The 24052-nt window shown below is 38.0% G+C and overlaps 1 protein-coding gene across 1 annotated transcript in view; it reads right to left on the bottom strand.

Annotated features, from left to right (window-relative positions):
- CRIM1 (cysteine rich transmembrane BMP regulator 1) overlaps positions 1 to 24052 on the bottom strand; it is a 194614-nt gene that overhangs the window by 6415 nt on the left and 164147 nt on the right. Inside the window, exons 9-13 of the mRNA XM_063328850.1 lie at positions 23469 to 23625; positions 15128 to 15249; positions 10866 to 11075; positions 5490 to 5705; positions 3561 to 3782 (exon numbers count right to left, since the gene is read on the bottom strand). Of these exons, the coding sequence (XP_063184920.1) occupies positions 3561 to 3782; positions 5490 to 5705; positions 10866 to 11075; positions 15128 to 15249; positions 23469 to 23625 (927 nt within the window). The remainder of the gene's footprint in view (positions 1 to 3560; positions 3783 to 5489; positions 5706 to 10865; positions 11076 to 15127; positions 15250 to 23468; positions 23626 to 24052) is intronic.

Consider the following 24052-nt stretch of genomic DNA (forward strand, 5'->3'; position numbering starts at 1 on the left):
GATTTCCTCTCCGAGCACAAAAGTGAAACAATAGCTACAAAGAAATCCCAGCTGTAATAAAAGACCCTCTCCACATCTTCTGGAAAATCTTTTAAAAAAAGGTCTAATTTCTGCTTCCTTATGAAGTACATAATTTGCCCACAACAGCTTCTTCTTATTTTCCTCATGCAAGAGGCTAGAGGACAGATGACTGGAAAATGAAATGATATCAAAAGTGCTGTGAAAATCATGAAGAAAGATTAGGCTGGATGCCAAGAAGAATGAAGCAACTCTCAGGTGACATAACCAGAAACGCTCAGGCTATTACGATAAAAAAAGATCCAAAGAGGATCTGATCATTCCCTGTAATTGCATCAATGGAAAACCCCAGGAAAAGGGCAATAACCAAACTCAGTACATTTTTTCATGGTTACTATTACGTAAATTGGAAATTGATGTGATCTTATCCCTCAGAAAAAAAGTGATGTTCCCGAACACCTTTCCCAGAGATCGAGAGCTGTATAACTAACAACTTCTCAGATAGACTTTGACAGAGTACACGATAAGGACCTGGACTTGATGAAGCAAGTAGGTCTTGGGAAAACACTTAAAAGAATCACTACCCTTTCTGCCTAAGCATTCAATACATCATTTTTTTTTATGCTGCATCATATGCAAGCCTTTTAGGTGGTCTGCAATATACCTTCTATTTCACTAAGAGAACAGTTGTGCATTGCTTAGCCTAGGATGTTTTTTGCTGCTATAGCACTTTATAGATAATCAAAATAAAACTACACAGCAGAACCTCCAAAAGCCAAGCAGCACCTTACTTTTATCTTAGCTTCTCGCTACCTTTTTTTCTTAGAGGCAGAAATTATGATGAAACCTGCTGATGACGTGAATTTGAATATTAAGCATATGTGTGAGATAACAGACTGAAGTCACAAAATAACTTCTTAAACTGTCAGAGAAATACTGGTTTAACATTCACAGAGATTACATATTTATATACGTCAGTTAGAATCATCGAATCATTTAGGCTGGAAAAGACCCTTGGGATCATCGAGTCCAACCATCATCTCCACTCTACGAAGTTCTCCCTTACACCATATCCCTTAACACCACATCTAAACGAGTCTTAAACACATCCAGGTTAGAATTACCTCCCAAATATAAACAAAAAGCCTTATTAAATAATTTAGCCATCAGTACAGCTTTTAATTAGTGACAACACAATAGACTGACACCATCCGGAATAACAAGGTTAGCAGTCAGCAGACCAGCGCAACAGACCTGGACAGAGTAAATTCAAATGCAAAAGGAGACCAGCAAGAAGTACTACTGTGAAAATACTAATGGAATTATCTGAAAAGTGCAAACGTTCCAAAGGTCCTTGGTATGTGTATCCCATGGCTTCCATGGCTGTAAGTACAGGTCTCAACCTCTCCAAGTAGAAGATTTCATAAGTGAATACGGGGTGGATGAGGAAAAGGAACAGTGGGAGGAAAAGGTGGCTGCAAGCTGCAGAAAGCACGTTAGGTTCGTCCATAGATGAGACGTATGTTGGCACATAGAGCCAGCGGAGCCCTGTGTTGGTCGGAAAGTAGATATGGCTGGGGAGAGGCTGAGGCAGACAGCCTGAGTGGTCCTCTACTGCTCATGACCTCTGCAGACCTAAAGCTGAGCACTCTCTGTGTACTCAGGGCTGATTTGCTCCCAAAGTGCTACCTTGCCCAGCTCAGGACGGCTTCTTCAACTCAGCAGCTGGTCTGGCTGGAAAACTCAACTTTAACTTGCTCAGGCTTTTGCAAGTTGGTAAAGAACACATCACAATTTAATACAGCAAATGTTTTTTAGAAGAACGAACAAGGGTAAAATCACCATAATAGTGTTGCACTTGGAACCTCGAGAGGAAACTTTTAAGTCCTAAGAAAGTATTATCCTCTGTGCGTCTCAGGTTTTGGTGCCCAGCTCTATGCAAGGATGAAGATGGAGGCCACAACACGAACAAGCACTCAAGGACAGTGGAAACACAAGAGACTAGCAGAAAGAAACCCGCATACAAAAATGCAGTTTAGAATACCGTGTCTAGCCCTACCCGCCTTCTCTCAAATTTCCTCTAGCTGCACCAGTAAATCAATCTCATCTGGTAAACAAACAAAGAGTCATTGCTCCGTTTTCCGCAGAAGACTAATCTTGTCTCTAATCAAATAGATATCACTTTATCCTTTCTAAAGTAGAAGGTTATTGTTCCAAAGTAATCTTTCTTTGCATGAGAATGAAGAATGCTGAACACACAGGATGAATTTGAGGAGTTGGACAAAAAACAAAGCCTCCAAAGCCTGTAAAATTTTGAATTTGAATCTATACTAAGTTGTTAGGCATTAACCAGATCTGGATCCAGAAAGAAAATAAAATACAGTGCTAAAACCCTGCATGGTGTTTGAAACTCCAATAAATGAAGGCCTATTTCCACAAAGTTTGCTTACTAAACATTTTATCAACTATTATAGGAACTATATAAGGAAGAACCTGTGTAAAGATGTGCTTCACAGAAATTAAGAGTAAAACAGTATGAACCAGGAGCATTAAGTGCATGACCTTACACCTCTTACAGGCAAGAGTATATAGTTCATAGACACGGTTAAAAAAGTAAGTCTCCATGAATTTCAGTTATTTAGACCACAAAACATACTGTCAAGATAGTACAGCTTAGATTAATAAAATGTATCATCATTGAAAGTCTTCATATCTGAACACTAGTTAAAATCTGAATTCTGTATTTCATATTGCAGAGCAGTTGCTACTAAAAAAACCTCATTAATTTTTTACAGCTCACATATTTAAGTATTTGCAATATTGTGCAACTATATGGGATTCAAAGTAAATTAATGAAAGCCGCATCTACATGTTGCATGTATATATTTGCAAACCTGATATTCAAGGTGTAAGCACGAAGTTCTAGAGGGTCTCATTTTTTAGTTCATGGCACTGCTCCCTGTGGTGCATCCCTTCCTTGACCTAAAGAATTCTCTAGTACAGTACTAAGGCTCAAGTTCTGACTCTACTGGTTTGATTGCCCAGCTCCGCATACATTCTGTATTTTTTTTAATGTTAAAATGTATTCTGGATTACAATGATAGTTACGGTTGCAAAGTCAATCACTGAAGAAAAGCCTGCAGACAGCTGGCAAAGAAACTTTAAATCCTCCCCATTTTGTACGCAAACCATAACGAGAAAGTAGTGACAGGATAACATAGTACTTTCCCCTCCAAATATTCTCATCAGGAATCTAAATAGGGCTCCAAGGGCAAAAGAACTTGGTATATTACCAAGTTTTCAGGAGGATGTCCTCTGAAGTTTGTAGGCAAATTACATTTCTATCTTCCTGCACTTCTACCTCAAAACCACAAATCATGATCCTCAAAGCTCCCTATGCAGATTTCACTCTCCAATTCAACAGAGGCACAAACTGCGTCTCCGCAAAACAGGGAAAACGTATTTCAATTTGGAAATAAAACTTCTTATTCACAAGAAGGAATTCACAAGAAGCAAGTTATCAACTATTTTTATTTGCTCACCAATACAGTAAGGACAACATTGTCCCTTTCTCAAAACAGGTCTCTCGCAGGATACCGGTGGGCAGGACTCAGAGTAGCACCTAATCACACCATCCATGCAAATGCAGCTAGTGCAGACATTGGGCTTCCAGGACTCAGCCGTCAGAAAAATATCTCCTTCATCGTTTTTGCAGTAACTGGGCATGCTCTCATTGCTTGATGAAGAGGGCTGAAGAGGCTCATCTGTAAATATAAGCAGAGTAAGTTATTTAACTTACAGTAGCTAACTTCTCTCATATTTCCTCAAAAGAGCGTTCACCCCTGAAGAACACAATGGGGTTGTAACACATTGGCTCACTACTGCAGCAGAACTAGAAAGACAGAGCCATATACCTATTTGGTCCTTACATATGATGTGGATCTCATAATGTGCTCTAGAACAAAGTTTATGCAGACCTTCATTGAGTTTACTCAAAAAAAAAAAAAAAAAAAAGAGAAAAAAGGACAGCAAAGTGAAAAACAATCACCATCAGAAGCCACCCCTGAGAAAGCCACTCTGAATGCTCTGAACTGAATGGTATATAGGAATTCACCTCAAATCAGAGAGACTAAATTTTAAATCTAAGACTTGAATCCCAGCTTCTGCCATGTCAGTTCATATCCTTGAATGATGCAAAGTGAAAAGCTATTACGCTGCTGTTGCCTTCGCTAGTAGACTTATTTGAGCTAATTATAAGCTGTTAAGAAACAAATGGAACTTGATAGGGCTTCAGTTTGATGCCAGTGGGTCTGCTTTAATTTTCATGCCGGCACATGGGGGAGACATATTTCTGCAATGCAGCTCTATCTTAACAGACATTATGGATCAAGAAATATGACTGTATGTGCAGAGAAGAAAAGGAGAGGGAAAAAAAAAGATTCATAAGGGGACTCAGACCAGGTTCTCAACCTAACTGCATTAAGTTATGAGAGTAAGCTTTTTATTTAGCCAGTGAGGAAAGATTAGCTCCTCCAAACACTATTTTGAAGTTAAGCAACATTAATGTTCCCCTGTTACTAATAATGAGAAAAATGGAAGTCAGGAGAACTGGCTAGCTTTCTCACTGAAAATATTTTGTCAGGAAAAAAAAAAACCCACAACAATGCACCCAAAACCCCAACAAACACCCTGTAGAAGAAATGGCAAAACCTTTTTTTTTCCTATAGTAAAATTTTTAGATTCTGTTTTAATAAAGACAAACGTTTTCTCAGTGAGTTTACATACAATTCACAGGTTTGGAATAAATTTAACTGCAATGAACTCCCCCATTTGCTATGTAAAATAGCAATTCACATTCATTCATAATTGCATCTCTTTCCCCGGGGGAAAGCAAATCCTGTTACCTTCTTGACAGTGTGAGGCAGTTTAGGAGGAATCTGACACACCTGCTGGGCTGGAATGCTTTGATATTACTCAGTTGCCTTCAAGTCACTCTCAAATCATAACAGGTGAAGGTAAAAGCAAACAGAAGTATTTTTGAGAACAAATCCCAAATAGACAAGATAGTGATAAAAAGGTTCATAGAAACCAAGGCATGTAGAAAGGAAAAGAAACAGGCCTGTATCTACCTAGCACTTTGACTGCTTTCGAAGTTTCTCTAATCCTGCATGTTTCCATAAATGAGCCAGTGCTTATTTCATAAACCTTCCAACTAAGGATTCTGGTACTCATGCACCCCTTACGTTATTAGGTTTCCTTCAAAGCAGGCATTCAAACTCCAGGGCCACAACATATAAGGTATCTCTTGCACACAGTGAGGTTTTGCAGTTGAAATAGAGGACTGCAGACCCTCACTCCACACCGCTGAAGAAGAGAATACCGCAACAGCCACCTGTGCACATACTGAAACATTCAATATTCACATCATACATTCTCAGATCAAGAAGGGACTCTTGATTGTCTGTATATACCTGGGCACTGCGGACAGCAGGAGTCCTGTGTGCGGGTGGGGTTTTGACAGAGAAGAGGGGGACAGACTTCAGTCTCACACAGGACGCGTCCACTGTGGCATGTACATTGTGTGCAGGAATCAATATTCCATGTCTCTCCTTCTACAAAGTATTCCCCACCAGGAGCATGACAGATCGATGGACTGGTGAGCTCCGGCTTCTGCACAATTATTTCATCTGGGAAAAACAGAATTGTAAGACAGGCAAAACCAACTGTGACTCTAATGATTAACAAATGTATGCAAGATTAATAATTTATGTTGTTATTGAAAATATTAGGAACAACAAACCCATCTACAAATATATTCTTAATGAAGCTCTTTCTACTTTATGCCACTTCAGGGATAGTGGGAAAAATATAAACAAGAAACAATTTGAGAATCAGTCTGAATAAATACTAGTGTGTATAAATCAGATTACTTCAAGCATTCTTGTAATTTCAGAAAAAATCAAACCAACCTGTGATGTAGGAATTCCAAGAGACAACTGTAATTTTCTGGAAAATTATACTGATCGGACATTTTCTTAACTGCTAAATATTAGCAGCAGTGCAATTCCTGAAAGGATGGATAAATATGCTTCTTGTCTGGGATTTAGGAAGCCCGGATTCAACTGCCTGCTTTTTAAGTTTCCTGAGTGATACGTGTCTGTACCATTTAGTGCCAGAAAAAACAAACAAACAAAAGAAAAAGAAAAACACAGAATCTACCACCCAAGCCCCTAAAAACATATAAGCACTTAACACTGGTGGAAGCGCTTCATCACTTTGTTCCATTAAAAAATAAATAAATAGAAATAATTATGTGCCGTCTTTGAAGTAAAAACTGGACCCAAGGAGATGCTGCAGTGTGTAGACATATATTTATAGTGACTGTATCTCACCAAACGAACCTTAATACCCTTTCAAACAATTAATTGCATTACCTCTACAGCCCTGACTAAAAGACTCACCCAGCCTCTAACCCAGGCAGTTTAGAGAATAGATTTGACCTCCTTCAAGTTAAGAAAGGAACTGAAACTGTTTCCCTTTTTCAGCTTGAGTGTCCTCCAGCCACTGGGGTATTAAAAACATGGGGGAACTCTCTCTGCCTCTTGGTGTTTTAAAAGAAACAAGAAACCTGTCCTGCACTTTCAAAGTGTTTAAGCACTTACCATCAAGAAAAGGCTATGCCACGAACTGCATCCTCATAGCCTGCTTAAAACGCTTTGGAGCCCACCCCCACCTAAGGGGCAATAAGGGCAGTAATAGTTGCCAGCTTACCATGATGATTGCTTTGGACCCGGAGTGAGCCCACCAGCTTTTTCCCCGCACTGTGTATAGGAATCGAGATGCCTCACACAGCGTGTTTCAGTCAACCACAGAAGCCATGCGTTTGAAAGTTCCATGCTGCAACATGAAGCTTCAGGCTTATAAGTGATGTTGTCCTTCAGCCTGAATTTAAACCCTTCTAACTCGAGACAACTAAGCGTGGTGTCTATGTTAAGCACTGAGCTGCCTCAGCTTTCCTGTGCTACGAATGGAGGGGAAGAGAAAGTGAGTTCCAGGTAATGACTCTACATCTCTAAACCACTTTCTGAAGGTCCCTCTCTTCTACTTAATTATAAAGATGCTTAATGGGAACATCATCCTAATCCAAATAACTTGGTTAAGGACAGAAAAATTAAATGAATAGCAGCCCCTCTAGTCATTTAGGCAGGCCAAGGCTCACAAAGTACATGTGCTTCTCTTCACGTTTATAGCACTGCTGTTACCTGTCTGGAGAACGGCGTTTGTGCCCTTTGCTCTACGACACTGCAACACAGAATTGCCACACCACTCAATTAGTTGTTTTTATTTCCAGAGAATGATCAGTAGAACTCAAGGAACCTGACTCTGGCCCATCTTAGTTTCTTGACAAAGCACTTATGCATTTCTTCTTTCAGGGAATTATTTTATCTTTAACCGAGTTGCTTATGCTATGCTTTTCTATGCTTTTCCTATTGCTTACATTTATGAAACACATATGTGATTCAGTAGCATTTACCTGAAGTGATACAGCTGCTCTGCTGCCTTGTCGCTATTTGGTATTTATTTCAGCTGGAACAACAGATTACATTTTATTCAACGGCATCCGAACTCACCATGGCAAATGCAATACTAATAATTTTCTGGAAATTTTCTGAGTCACCTCCTTTGCATTTAGTTCTCTGCAAAGTCACTGTTTTACTGCAGCTCATAAACGGCTCATCATCAGAAAAGCATAACCAGATAGTACTGCTGTACATACGGTGTTGCGTACTGCTCCCTTAGCAGCACTGATTTTGATATATCCCTGCAACTGAATTGCCACAAATATACAACTAATCTATTCCTGAAGGAGCAACTAGCCAAACAAATACACACTTTCGGGATAGCACGGTTCTGCAAAACTCTAGCAGTTAATGGCTTTCTAAATCTTACAGGCAACCTGGACCATTTCACAAGCATTGCGACAATCCACTTAAACCCTCTTAATATATAGAAACACGGTTATAAGGAATGTTGTCGCAGTCGAGGTATATCTCACTCTGTTGAAAACTAACTAAATGTGGAATTGAACACAACCACTTTTTTTTTCAGTCTGAAAAGTGACCTCTGAGAGCTGACACTTCCCTGTTGATAGGTTAACAGGGCTATTCAAAACTGAGCACATCAGGATTTCTAATTATTTCAATATCCTTATGCCAGACACATTTGATTGACGTCCTCACAGCCTCACAATTCCAAACTGCTTTCCTATCTACTGAAAGCCATGATTTTTATATAACAGCATCAGTGGGCAATCAATATATTGCAAAATAAGATTAGAAGTCCGTTTTTAACAAATATAAAACCTCAGTGAGGGAAAACAAAACCACACTAGGACTAATCTGGCCATACTAATTCACACACTTACATATGCAATCACTTTAAAAAAAAAGGTGTGTCTGCCCTAGCATCGTAAGAGTTTACACCGAGTATGACTTTGCTAACACAGCGGCTAGGTGCCTAGTACCTTGAAAGCAGGAAAGACGTCAGACAGAGAAACCCACGCAGGCACTATATCTCAAAGGAACAGACGCTACTGGGTAAGAAACCGCTACTTTATACAAGAGACCGACGCTGCTGGTGCTCAGAATCAAACACTGATCGCATCCACAAGGAACGTATAAGCGTGAGAAGTTGGTACCGCTAATCTCGTACTGATCTTTCTTCCACAAACTGAACATCAGGCATATGAATGGATTTACCCAAACTCATTCTCCGTACACAAAGTAACTAGCCACCGGTGCTGCCGAAAGACCAAAATTAACACTACTCCTCTTTGAATGCTCTGAGGTGTTCCGCGTGTGTTAGGTAAATCAATAGGCACAAGTATGCTGATAGAAGGGTGAAATCAGGAATGAGCCTTGGGCACCTAACAACAGAATTGCTGGAGCAGGAACAACCATCCTACATTTTAAGTTTTGAATCTTGAACGTTTACCTAACACAAGACTGACATGCTAACCTGTCCCCATCCATATGAAGAACACCATCCCCTACAATAACACACCAATCACTATGAAAAGGTGAGTGAGTACTGCAGGTGCTCCAACAGTTCTGTGCAGCCCTGAATTCCAGCTAGCGCAAGTGGAAAATAACATCCCTGTCCAGCGACATGACTTTAGGAATATGATATTCTGTATTTATTATTTGCTGATTGGCTGCTCCGCCTGGAACAATATTCACAACTGGATCGTTTTGTTGTTGTCGTCTTAATTTAACTTTATTTTTTTGCCAGACTGAGGTTTCATAGGGGAGAGAACTGTACTATTTAGGACAGACTGTGAATGTGTGTGCGCGCACGGGCAGCTGGAGGAAAGAATGACAATACCCGATGGGATGTATATGGACCAACACTGCATACTGCTGTGGCAAAAAAAATGTGCTCCAAGCTGATAAAACACTAAGGTTCCCTTTAAAAATCTTATGATTTTTAAATTCCCTGTCTGACTAGCCAGATACTTGATAATGGAAGAGAAGGAAGTGAGCGAAAGATTGTTCCCCCAGTGTGCATAGTTGGTGGGAGCATCCTCCTTAGTGCTTCCATCTCAGCTAAAAATTTCATTAATGGTTGTCATTACTAAGATGCTAAGGACGAAGAGCTCAGTCTCATTAATGCCTGCTAAGTTACTTAGTATTGAAAATAGCTCTGGCTCTATGAAAGCCGGTGCTGAAAGCAACACCACGGCTGGCCATGGAACCACAGTGCCCAGTCTTGATACTAAGAGGAGGAGAGAGGTGCAGGCTGAGAAAGGGAGACAGACCTTTTGGAGTCTCACATCTTTTTGGGGACTATGTTTTTCCAGTTACCACAAGGTGTGAACTGGATTGGAGATCACCATTTGTCTACACAATCTAAAGAGATGGATTATCTTAGGTCCTATGGAGGATTCACTCTTCTCTGTCACTTTCAGAAAGAGGACTGGCTGCTTATTTCGCCTCTAGGATTTCCTGTTCTTTACAAAGAATTTGAAACAGTTTGTAGTTGCTTATATCCTGCCAGTGCTGTCTTACTGTTTTGATATTTACAGTAGTATCACGAGCCTCATTGTTCCTACTTGTAACATGAATTCCAATGAAATCGTAGACAATATCACTGCATTACAAATTAATCTATTTAGAACACAAAATATTATAGGAACCATTCTGAAGACAGAGGACATTATCTTACTCTGCCCACACTCCACCATCTTTCATAGATGTTTTTCATATTAACGCTTATTATTAAAATTGTACTGGAATGCCACATTAATTGTACTTGGCCTTCCCACCAAAAGCGTTAAAAAAAAAATCTTCTACTGCTGGTGGCACAGAAGTCTTCCCTCAGAACACAGAACCATAATGTTCAATTACTTAAGACATCTGTTCAAATGTGTAGTCCTTTGAGGGGTTGTGAAACACAGATCAGGAGATGAATTTTAATAAAACTCCACTTCAAATAAGAAAAAAAGAAAATGTAATGGCTTATTATATTATTTGCTATTATAGGTAAAAAAAAAATAAAATGAATTTGCTGTCTTACCTAATATAGACTAGAAACTTTTTCTAGTTTAAAGATTTCAATGTGTCAAAGATTAACATGTTAGGACCCACAACATGCATATGCTTGTTTAAAGTTCCCATCTTTCACATCCAAGATCTTAATGAAAGCCACTCATCATGTTATATTTGGGCGCAGAAACCTTCACGTATACCTATTACTGAATGATGCACGAGATTATTTTCACGCATTAGGGAACAGAACACATGTGAAATGAAACCCATTTACAAAGCAACCAGAAGAAAGCACGTTACCTGGACACGACGGGCAACACTGCCCTGGATGTATGGTTGGGTTGCCGCAATTAGGAACGGGGCAGGTGATCAAGGCACACATTTCCCGTCCATTGTGACAGTAACATTCCCTGCAGCCATCGTGCCAGCTCTCCTCGTTCTCGTGTCGGCGCCCATCCATTGACAGGCAAGAGCCCGTTTTAACGGGAGGCATAAGAGAAGCGGTGGCCTCTGCACAAAATGAAAGGAAAACAAAATGTCCTGATAAGCATGTGTGGCTTAGGGAAAAAACCCCACACCAACTTCATACCTGGGTTGCATTTATTTTTAAAGCACATGTGAGACCAAGTGAATAATAATTCTATCATTGACACTTAGAAATAAAGGAAACACACAGATGAAACAATTAAAAGGTATACTGAAGGGCATAGTAGCATGTAGCAGAATGTATTTCCTTGGAAAAATATAATCACTTCTTTCTGTTGCACCTATACTGTTTTTAATCATACAGAAATGCAGCACTGGCTAAATAATATAAGAAAAATGAGAAATGCAATAGATGTAAATAGAAAGCATGAAGCATATCTAAAATGAAATATTTAAATATTACAGGGTATTAGATTATCTATAATGTTAGTATCTGATAGCAAGTAGAATATAAAAGCATTTACAAGAGCTAAGGATGGTCTTATATCGTGAATGACAAAGAATTACAAGCAAGTTCTAACAGGGTCATGCTGAAATTATTTCATAAAACACCCATGTGAAATTATTTGTTTACATTACTATGATAAATGAGATGTTTGGAAGAAAATGGCTCTGACAATTTTATTCCTCATTCCTAGCTTTTCCTGAGATGAGAATAGAGGGGCTTGGACTGCTGCATTACTTGCACTCAGCCAGAACACGCAAGCAGTTGGTCTAGGGAGGATAAAGTCTCATTTGTATCTTCAGAGGTATTTAAGTGCTGCAGGATTCAGCCTCAGTGTATTCTTTGTTAATCAGCAGAGTGAATTTAGAGCCCAACACTCCCTCACCCACATCATTATGATGACGGATTTAGGATCAGTTTGTCAGTGAACAACTGACCTGTTTTCAGTGGTATGTCAACCACCTTCTGCAGACACTTACATACATATTTGTTATTTGTATGCAGTTGCTTATTTCATTTTCTGTTTAAAAAAAAGGATGCAGTATGAAGATTAGTAATGTTTATATATCATTTTAGTAAGGGTTTTTGTGGTTTTTTCTTTTTTTTTTCCTCTTTTTTTTTTCCCCTCTCTCTAACATGTAGGTCAGCACTTCTTCAGCTGTCGCAGATCTATCAAAGGTGGTCTTACAACCACAAGCAGATGGTACAAAGTTAGTTTGATGCATGTTATCAGAATACGAATCCAGTACACAGAATTTACATTAGTACACCATTTTGTGAATTAAAAGGAAAAGCCGTGGCATAAGGATAAAATATTTCTTAAAACAGACTTTATCCTATTGCACAAACAGAAATACTGTGAAAAAAATTACATTGTTGCTATACTGTTATAATTTCATATAAGATTATATATTAATTCCTATTTGAATTAATATCACTAGAATACTGTCCTACATTAAAATGTTTATTGACACACAAAAGTCTTGGATGGTAATGTCCTTCCCCCTCCTTAATGAATAAAGTATCTGATGTAATCAAAACTTTTTTCCTGAAATATTCTAAAGCATGGTCCAAAATCTGGAGAAAAAGAACCAAGCATATAGGCAACTACTCAAAATTAACTTCACCAACTGAGATTGTTTTCACTTTTGAATTAAAATTAGTACAAAAGATAATACTTAAAGAAACCAGATGGCCAAATACAAAAAGGAAATAACTGGATAACTAGAGGTATGGTTGAAACGATCTGGGGTTACAGTAGGTCACAAGTAAAAACGAGTCAGTAATGGGATACCACAGCAGAGAAGACAAGTTCAGTCTAAGAGACAAGTACAGAAGCACTGTAAATTTAAATGCAGTACTAGTATCTCTATTAGTTTGAAGTTTTTGCTATTGCCAAAGTAAAACATCCAGTTTTTGAACTGTGATGAGAGACCAAAATAACTGGGTTTATTTGACTTAGGGGAAAAAAAAAAAAAAACAACAGAAAACGTTTAACGGACTCCAGTTGCAGCTCCTTAAATATTGCAAGAATTCCAAAGGGAATGGTGCTTAGCTGTTCCATATGTCTTGTTGAGCTTAGGCCAAGAAGTAACGGGCTCAATTTTTAGAAAGGGAGACAGAAATATTAGAAAATTTATTTTAAAATGTCGCATATTGGTAACCACAGCAAAATATTATTTTAGACAGTTGGGTTTTTTTTTTGTTGTTGTTGTTGTTTTTTGTTTGTTTGTTTTTGTTTGGTTTTTTTTTTGGTTTTTTGTTTTGTTTTTTCTTTTGAGAGTGGAGATTCTTAATACATTAAATCTTAGACAAACATCTGTCAAGGATTATCCAGATACACTCTATTTTATGCGAGGGCAGAGAAATGGACTCTCAGTTTTCCAGAGGACTACCCCAGCCCTGTACTTCAATATGGTTCTGCTTCTATTAATCCTAGCATAAGCTATTTCTGGCAGAAGCAATTTAGAAAGTGGAGCTAATTCACAGGCAGGGGATTTATTCATCCCTTTCTCTTACTTAGGGATTTTGGGTCAAAATCTTAACGAGGAATCACATCTCCCCCAGGACATACTGGTGATTGTTCTAATTATTCTTGGACAAGTTGCTAATGAAGTGATATCCTCGTGGCTTGGTATCTTTATGATCATGGTAGCAAAAAAATACTATTTACAGAGGGATCAAGTTATTTTTGCTAAATACTTATGCATGTTTTAAAATCCATCCTTGTTAAGGAAGGGACTCAAAGGTACACATACAAGGTACACATCAAGGTACAGATGCAAAGGTTGCATCTGTTTATAGTCTGGGATGCAATTATGGCACATCTAAGAGAACACCTTCTGTGTATTCCATCACAGCATCACTACAGTTGGGGAAAGTGTGCTGATTGTGAACATGGAGACAAAAGCGATAAGACTTCTCTCAATGGGACTCCGTTCAGCAGTTACCCTTTCTTATTTAATTTTTAAAATTTTTATTTCTAGCGAAAGTCATATATTGCAGTTTATGACAGTGAAATCTCTACTTCTTGTATACGCAAGATACATTTGTAGCATTTTTTTATTTTTTTTTTGCTAAAAGTCTGAAAGTTTTGTTAAAATTGCCTGCAGTGTATGAAGTCATGTGGAGAAAATATAGTGTCAGATCCTTCTGATTTATATGATTGCATCTTTGCCTTCAACTACAGGAGAGTGACTTCAGGAACTCATAAACTTTCTTCCAGTCCTATGGTCCCATAGCTTTTCTTATTATATTTTATCATTTTTCAAAATGCAAAAGAAATAGCTGCTAAAAAAGTTAAGAATGGAGTCATTACACAAAGCAATGGGAAAATACTCAAACTTACTTGCCTATAGCTTGAAATCAAAACACACAAGTAAGAATCAAAAAAAATAAGCACAAAAGAGCAGTTAGGATTAGAGAGAGGCTGAGCACAAACGAAAGTTTTTAAATGCAACACATGGAGACGAGCAATGAAGGAGTCTGATACTCAGACTAATACAAAACACAAACTGAAAACATCTTAAAAAAGACACATCTTAAAAGCCGCACAAAACTAAAGTAGGTAACTAATGAACCTCGAACTTGGCGGCTACAAGTTTGGGATGTGGCACACGTGACATCTTTAGCTTAAGAATACCCAGTCCTTTCTCCTGGGTACTCTCCGTACTCATTGTTCCTCGAGATCACCGAAAGTGCCCAAGAAACAGCGGTCTCATTTTAGGTGGTAAGTTTTAGGTTACTTGAGTTTGTAAAGAAAAGATGACGGTGAAGCAGCTAAGATGAACACTGCTACTGAAAAAAAACACCCCTCGACTAGCTTATTTCTAGTAGTTACTTACTAAAAGCCTGATCTAATTTTTATTAATGACAACGAACTGATTTTTGTGACTTTGTAATGGGATACTGAAGTGGAGCTGAGGCTCTCTGTTGAAGCCCAGATGAACACAGATAATAGCAAACACCTGCAAAACAATACACTCCTTGGAGCAAAGTTGAACCGACTCCCCCAGCAGTTACCATGTTTCATTTCTTACGTACTCTGTGCAGTATTCCTTTTCTTTTGCTCTAGCTTCTAACTCCTTTGAAAACAAGTTGTAGTTAGAGGTGGTAACGCACTGTCACATACCTCTGCACTTGCAGATAACACAGCCGTGATTGTTCTGCTGGAAGCCCATCGGACAGATTTTACCACAAGGCAGGTCCGGGCATTTCTTACATCGACAGATTTCACAGCCATGCTTGTTCTTCCTAGATAACCAAAATAATTCATAAAAGGTCAGCTGTTCAATTTAAATATCTACATGTCATGATCTTTAAAGCAAAAGCATCCCCTAAAGAAGTGACTGATTAAGGAAATTATTAACTGTTGCCGTTAGGTTCAGTGGGTCTACGGCGTATACGCATCTCCATCCCTGGCACGTGCTCCCTCCACGTGACTGGCAAAATCTCTGCATTTGGTACTTTCAAGCCATAGCAGATAATACCAATGTATGTGCTTGTCACTACTATTGATGACCAATCCTCTTCTCAATGAAAAAACAGAAAGAATAATTTCTAAAACTGTGAAGAAGTTGGGTAGGTAGGAATCTGTTATAATTACTGTCTTTATAACCCAAACTACCTTTAGCTTTTTTCCTCCAATGACAGTTAGAGTACAGTAGATTTCCTCTCTTGCGTATTAAAACTACAGAGAGATTTCCAAAAACGTTAAACAAGCAGACACAAAGCTTACTTGAAAACTAGCATGCGGAATGCCAATAAACCATATAAAAAGTAGTAGACACACTGTAACATGTTTTGAAACAGAGAAAACCAGAGAACTTTTCAGCAGACAGAGTAGAGAGAATCGAGAACACAAACGCTTCTAAAGCTTCCAGGTGGAGCTAGGCAGGAATGTAGAGCACCACCTGACAGGCTGCTTCTGAGAATCCTATACTGAATATTTGCTTGCCTTTTTTTCAGGATGACAGCTAATACAATTCTAACTTCAGGAACAAGTGTACTATATCCCTTCATATACAGATAGAGTAATTTTTGGTGCCTTCCCAAGCTTATAGGGAGGGAAAAAAAAGTTGTAATGAAGAAGTTAAAGAAAAAGAGGAGGAAAAAACCCAATAAATGATTTTCGGGATCTGCTGATAAACTTATCACTCTAATGAGGTAACCCACTAACATTGGGAAAAAATATTTGTTGGGAAACTGACAGATCCCTCATTGAATACTACACCATTAAAAGCACCTAGTTCCCCCCAAACAAAGACAAGACATGGGAAGTTAAAGAAGAACGTCTAGAGGGATAAAGAAGAAATAAATTACGTAAATCTCTGAAAAGCCTGACTTCAAGCTCTAGAAAACTTTATTTAATGTTTAGTTAAAAGGCTAAGGAAAACAAATCTGCACACAGTAGGATGAAGAATTAAAGACTTTCTGTCCTCCTATCCATCTATTTTTTTCCTCCTTAATCTCTGTAGCCACAACCCTTTTAATATGAAAAGAAATGCGTCTTTCCATTAATGTGTAGAGCTTTCAAACAGTGAATTCTATTGAGCAGGTGTTTCTTCAGACAATTGTGAAAAGATTTTGGTTTCTTTAAAGATGCACGAACTCAGGTTTTCCAGTTACTAACCTTTGACAGTCTTAAAAAAATAAATAGAAAAATCAAACATGATGATTACTCTTTAACTTTTCACTCTCTAATATAGTTTTCTTTGTATACTTGCTTCTCTAGTCTCCTATTTGTCACCAAAATTTTAGATTAAAATGGAGATTCGTCTTCTATTAGATCCTGTGCTTTTGATGGTCATAACAGGCTTGGAAGTCACATAAGGCTTGCTAGTTTAGAAAAGAAATTGGCACGGTTGCAGTAAAGAACAGAACAACTGTACTATACAACTGCAAATCTACATAATTCAGCACTGAAGTAAGACTTAAAGCGAAATGATCTTAAAGCAGTTCTTACAATGATTTTAGCCATTTATACTACAGACTGTTACATACATAGTTATCTTTAAATGCTATTCATTTCAGTCAGTCCAATTATTCATATATTTGGTATACGGTGACAATATTAGGGTGCTCATTTCCAGGCTTGGGTTTGTTTTTGTTTTTTTAAAAAAAAAGAATTACAATTGTCTTAAGATCATTTTAAAATACCATCTTAGCATTGTGCATAATTAAATTTAAAACCAGAATTCAAATCGAAGATTATTTTCCAGTTAGCCTAAAAAAGTTTAAAGTTCAGGTTTTTTCAGGTGTACAAAAATGCAAGGGAAAGATCATCCCAAAGACAGGGTATCTAAAACACTAGCATCAGCTTGAAATCAACTCGGTAATTTTAAAACATCTTTATCTTAGCTACCATACTATGCCCATTAATATTTGCTGTCCTTTCAAAAATTCCTTTGCTACATAGTCCACATAGATTTTTCTAAAAAACCTGTTTTTTGAACGCTTTAGCTAAAAAAAAAAAAAAAAAAAAAAAAAAAGAAAAAAGAGGGGAACAAGAAGAGTGTGTTTCAATTTATCCAAAGTACAGAAAACATACAGAAATCTGTAATTTTCCTCTGTGGGTCAATGTAGGTAAATAAGTCATACATACAGGCTAAAAATTACTGCTCTTTACAACAAGTAGCGTAATTCTGTGAAAGGCTGAACATTATCTTCTTTATAATGCTTTCTATTTGAAGCCGAGCTATGTGGTTCAGCGCTAGCCACACCGTGGAGCAGTCCTGACCTGTGGGATGTTTTCACCGACCTCCCACAACTCCTCCGAAGGGGATACGGTACGATGGGGCAGACAGCACGCCCTGGACTGGGGAGTGCCTGGGCAAGTCACTAAATGGTCCACAACTGATACTCTGTGAGTCAATGTCGTTTTAGCATGTCTAGGACTTCAAATGAACAGTTGCAAATTGCAAGATTCAATATTTATGCTTTTAACTTTAGCTCGTTTACCATTTTTCTTCCTTTTCACTAAATTCCAGATACTTTCCATTTCTGAACATCCGAGTTTCCATTTTGAAGCCTACTATTTGGTAATTTTAGTCTTCCTCAGGTGTACAAAGTAAGCCTAGTAAATCTAGGAAATAAAGCCTGTCTTACTATTCTCCCCTTCATCATTATAGGCCTTACTATTTTTCTAGATTTTTCCTACTCTTGTGTGACAATACCACACAATTTCTTAGACACTGGCTGCTTTCTCCACGAGTTTAGAAAATCACTTGGAGTGGTGCCTCAATTTTGTATCCTTTAACAGATTATCCTTGACACATGATCGACACCGAAAAATGCTTGCACCTAGGGCTAGGCATCTCTGCGTTCAAAGTGCTCTTGCAGCTCACGGACAATACTCATAGGCCTTTTCTATCCTTCCCAGAAACCAAGACGTCAGTTCTTTATCACAGGAAAGCATTCCAGCAAAATGAATGATTTGATTGATTTCTTTATATAAAGCGAGGCCCATCTATCTTTTTTCTCTTCGCTCCTCTTCGATTTTCATTCAGGAGACTGAACCGTTTCTGGGTAGACAGACAGCATTAATGCAAGCTTCAGGTATGTCCACATTGCAGAAGATGGCAAAGACACCTTTAGACTTTCCCATACAATCAGCTTGATTACTATTGACGCATACCACAAATTCATTAACAGTAATCACCTTAAGTGCTTAGGCACAGGTACCAGCAGCACGATACTCACAGATCACACAAACTAAGGGACTCTATAGGTCAAGGGGATTGCACTCAAACACAGAAAATCAGTTTATTAAGGTGAAAAGTATATTAGGCTCCATTCTTCGGTTCTTATCTTTCTCATTTTTAGATTTCTCCGTTAAGGCCTTTCAAAGTAGTGCAGGCACATCTCACCTAAACAGCAAAAAGAGAAGGCCAGATTTTCTTTTTTTATTGTTCAAAAAGGTATTCTTGATGATTTATACTGGTGTCTCAGAGTATAACCCTTAACATCACAGGTCAAATTTACTGCAATCTGAGGTAAAACTTTCTCTAGAAAACCAGTTAAGTCACAGCTCATGAGACACGCACACCATGAAAGTCAGACCTCTCAAACAAAGTAAAAAGTTTCTGAATTAATCAAAGTTGATTAATTCATTAATTAGTTCAGTTCACATGGAACAACCAACTTCACCGCAAAACTAACAATACCAAAGTAGCATAGAAGACAACAGTAAAGAGAAACCTTTGCTTAAGAAAAGAAAGTAAAAATCAGAAGTTGCAGACCAAAAATATATGTGAGCAGAAGTGGTGCATCTTTACTGAAAGCTAAGGAAGGAAACAGGACCAAAGAAAATACTATTCTTTTTAGCAGTTATACATGATCTGGTCGCTAGTGAGGTAGACTTACATCAAGAACATTACTGCCAGTCACACAAACTGGGATCACAGGCCCAGGAAAGGAAATTTACTGTCTTAACTTATCTTAAAAGACTATTTGCTTTTTTTCCCTGAAGAGTCAGAATTTTGAAGGTAAAAATATATTCAGTTCACCACAGGTTAAGATCTCTACTATGTTCCATTTAAAGTTGTAAAAATTCTGTCCGCTTTCCTCTGAACAAAAATTACAGTTTAATATAACCAGACAAACCTGCTCTCTACGTGAAAGAGACTATTTCTTCCTAAATCTACGTTGTTGGAAAGGTATTGCACAATAAACTAAAAGAATGTAACAGTAAATTTAACACATTTACACAAAGCACATTACTAGTAAATAACTTCGGTAAATATACTTCAGAACAGTCCTTATCAGCAGTAGAAAAACATTTTTAACACTTCAGGGTGACATCTACATTGGGACTGCCAGTGAAGAAAACCAGTAGTAGTAAACTGGAAGAAACCAAAAGGAGAAACAAATGTGACTGCTTTAGACACCACAGAAAAGTTAAAGGATAGACTTAGTTGGAATGGAAATAAACACCTAGATCTTGGTTCGTGAATATATTCAAGCTATTTCTGTATAGGTCCAAAAAAGCTATGACAAAAGACATTAAATAGACCTTATTTAATGGTTTTCTCATATTATAACTTTTGAATAGGCTAAAGCAAATGGCCTTGAAAATAATAATTTATTTATGCACTCGTAATATTAAAATAATAATAAAAAATTTTCCTGTTCCAAGCTGAATGATATTCAATCACACCGAATAAACAAGTAAAAATGTTTTTAGTTCATACCAACTGTCTCTGCTGTTATGCATACGCATGCACATGCTCAAGGAGAGCATGAGGATGAAAAAAGTCTTCTCAGATTCTGTCCTGATAGCTTTAAGTTATCAACCCTGCTACAGACAATAAATTAAGAGCTACAATATGGAAAAAGGTATAAACCCCAAGATCTAACAGCCTTAGTGTATCCTTTAAATACCACATAAGATTAATCTCCTGAGTTTATAAACCAATTTGAAAAAATAACCAGTAACTAAGTACTGTTAATGGAAATTGGTTTTTAAAATACAAATATAAAACAGAAATAAAAGAAACTGTTTGGATATATGGTCTGGAGATTGCCAAGCTCACATCCTGTACTTGCCACTGAGGATGTGTTATGTATCGCAAACAAAAAAGATGCTTTCATCTTCATCACAAATAGCAATGAAATATATTCTGAAGGCCATTATTCTGAATTTTTCTCCCTTCTCTGCCAAAGTTCAAAATCAAATTTAAGCTAGCGCAAATGATTTCAGTGCCCCTTGAGAAATGGGTACACCATATGAGGACTACATGGCCATTTCCAGTAAATGCCTGAATACAGCTGTAAGCTGTATTCCTTCATTGCTGTTGTCTCATCCCGGCCACCCTTCCTACTGATTCCATCGCAGAGTTCTCACAGTTTCAGACACCTCAACACCACCTGCCTCTCTGGCTCCCAGCTTTAAGAGACTTTATCTTGGATTTTGTGCCTGCTCAATGGCACAGCTCAAACTTCACTCTCCCCGGATGCTTTCTAAACAATTCTGCGCAGTTTGTACTTGTTTTAATTGACTTCACTCCTTTGATCCTTAATGTAAGCAGCTTTATCCTATCTATAAACTGAGACATCTAACCAGGCATTATTTCTGCTCAGTCTTTCATGCTCTTTTCGTTCTGCTACCCATTTTCAATCATCCTTGCCTTTGAAGCCACTGGGCAAAAGTTCTGGGGATGACAAAACTGACATCCCTTTTCTGTAACTTCCCTCCTCTCTCTACCTTCTCTCACTTGCAAAACCCAGCCACTCTTGAAGTCAACATGCCTGAAGATAACGTTATTAACCTTTTAATTTAAAATTCTTACTTTTCCTCTCTCATCTGCTAAACTTTGATTTGGGGGGACAGAAGTGAAGTTTGATTTAATCTTTGTTATCTTTCCCTCATTTTTTCCTATTTCAATCCTATCACTCTCTCATGAGTGCTGTTTCCTGCAAAAACTGCTATTATTTAACCAGAGGCAAGCTTAATTCTCTATCTCAAGTAACAGAAGCAAGACTATATTAAATGGTACTACTATACTTTGTTTCGCTGGACTGCTATTATGTAGGTATTATCAAATTAAAGTAGGGATGCTTCAAGGATACAAGTCAAGCATCCTTTCTAAGACAAAAAAAAAAAAAAAAGGGACTCAATGTTTCAAGGCAAACATATTCTTCAAATGTTCCTTCTTTTTTCTTCCACCCCCGGTGGCTGTGTTTTGCGGCATATTTGTGCCATTAGTGTTCCCTGCGATACGGCTCTGCTTTTTGTTTGATGCAATGCCACCTCCTGTTTAGCATCATGCATAATACAAGAGTGGAATGGGCAGTAAGAGGGAGGTCAACCAGAACACTGTATTCACTTAAGAGGAACACCACTCTGTGGCTAAGAGCAGTATGAAGATTAAAGGAAGGTGTAAGGCCTTCCTTATTCTCTCTTTTTCTCTCTCTCTCTTTTTTTTTTTGAGAATATAAATTGTTCACTGGTACCATCTATGAGCAGAGCTGATTAAAGCTGTGAGAATGTCACTATGTTACAGCTTGATTTCTGTTTTTCTAAAATTTCTGGTAGCTCTCTGGTCATTCAAGTTCTACCATATTTTGACGAGTCCAAATTTTATTAAAACTGCGTATTAAGAGAAGGCCACACTACACTATAGATTACTGTTAAAAAAGCCTGCAGCATTTTATGAACAAGTGTCAAACAGAACTCTGAAATGAACCAGAAATTAAAGGAGTACTAGTATCAAACACTAAGAGTTGCAACATTAGTAAACTTCATTACAAGTCCTAAGAAAACAAATTACATATGAACATTATCGGAAGATCAGCTGTCATGAGATAGAAATTAAACTGTCAGGAAAAGCAGGCAGTAACACAGAATGGTCCCATCAGCCATGAAAACAATGAGAGGGCTGGAGCACCTCTCCTATGAAGACATGCTGACAGAGTTGGGGTTGTTCAGCCTGGAGAAGAGAAGGCTCCGGGGAGACCTTATAGCAGCCTTCCTGTACCTAAAGGGGGCCTACAGGAAAGACGGAATTTTTATCAGGGAGTGTAGCAATAGGATGAGGGGGAACAGTTTTAAACTGAAAGAGGGGAGATTTAGATTAGATATTAAGGAAGAAATTCTTTACTGTGAGGGTGGTGAGACACTAGAACAGATTGCCCAGAGAAGCTGTGGATGCCACATCCCTGGAAGTGTTCAAGGCCAGGCTGGATGGGGCTTTGAGCAGCCTGGTCTAGTGGGAGGTGTCCCTGCCCAGGGCAGGGGGGTTGGAACTACATGATCTTTAAGGTCCCTTCCGACCTGAACCATTCTGTGATTCTGTGAAAATGTACCGGTAAAATATATATATAAGCCACCAGACTGATTACTGAGAAACTTCTATGTGACAAAAGTTCTGCCTAGTTTTTGGCACTTGTTCCACAAATTAATAAAAACCGCAAATATTTCCTTTATGAAGAAAACTCCAGCAACAAAACCGGTTTTGAACACATTTACAAAAACTTAGCTAAGAGATACTACTGTTCTTCACAAATGCTTTACAGTAACTATCAGAAATGTCTCACTAAAACGAGTCTACTGTCATATCAACATTAAAAAACCTCTTGAAATATTAGAAAATCATCTGAATAAAATAAATGGGCTATAAAATGAAAGGGTATTGCAACGGAACATGCAGACAGAATTTCAAAAAGCTACATGCAAGAGACGTTACTTGTAAGTAGCTTTTTCATCTTGATCATCAAATATTCTTCAAAAAAATGTAAGCACTGCTTCGCTCTTATAATCTGCCGCTGTTTTTTTAGTTGCTGTTTCTTAATCTGTTGATCAAAATCTGTTTTGAAGGATACTTTAATCTCACATCAAGTAATGACATTTCTATTTTCCAGAATTTCCCCCTGCTTTGCCAGAAAGTAAGCGCAAGTACACGTGCCTGGATTTTACATATTTTCAATACATACAGGGATTGTATTAAATATGCTTTCAGAATGAGAATACGTACAAGTATCCAAAGGGACAGTACTTGTCACATACAATGGGTTTGCACTTCTTAGGCCGTGGTCGGCATTGACAGATCTCACAGTTATGGACATCAGTCTGGAAGCCGAAGGAACAGTCCAAGGAACAGCCCGAAATGAGGCCGGTGCACAGCTCCTCCCCTGCGAAGGACACATGAAGGTTATCACAACATGAAAGCTGTCTATACCAAACAAATCCATCTTTAGCAGACTAAATCTTCTGTTCCCTTTTACTTCGTAACTTTTTTAATACTGGCAATCCTTACCTTCAGACTGTCCTAATTTTAAAATATTCAACAGAATTTCCCAGTAATGATCCAAACCGTTTGAGCAGAAACTACAGGATGTCTTCTGTTCCAGTCAAGAACTCGGGGAGTACTACCTGGTATCCTAAACTAACATGATTTTGTGAACAGATGCACAGCCAAAGGAGTCCAACATCCATGACTCTGTTGGCCTTTTAATAAAACATTTAAAATAACATATACTTTCAACATATTGTGTGGGTTTAATAGGTTTCTGTTCAATATAAAGCATCTCTATTTCTCCTCTACTTATTTTAAACAGG

This window comes from Chroicocephalus ridibundus, chromosome 3 (genome assembly GCF_963924245.1).
Source record: "Chroicocephalus ridibundus chromosome 3, bChrRid1.1, whole genome shotgun sequence".
Taxonomy (NCBI): Eukaryota; Metazoa; Chordata; class Aves; order Charadriiformes; family Laridae; genus Chroicocephalus; species Chroicocephalus ridibundus.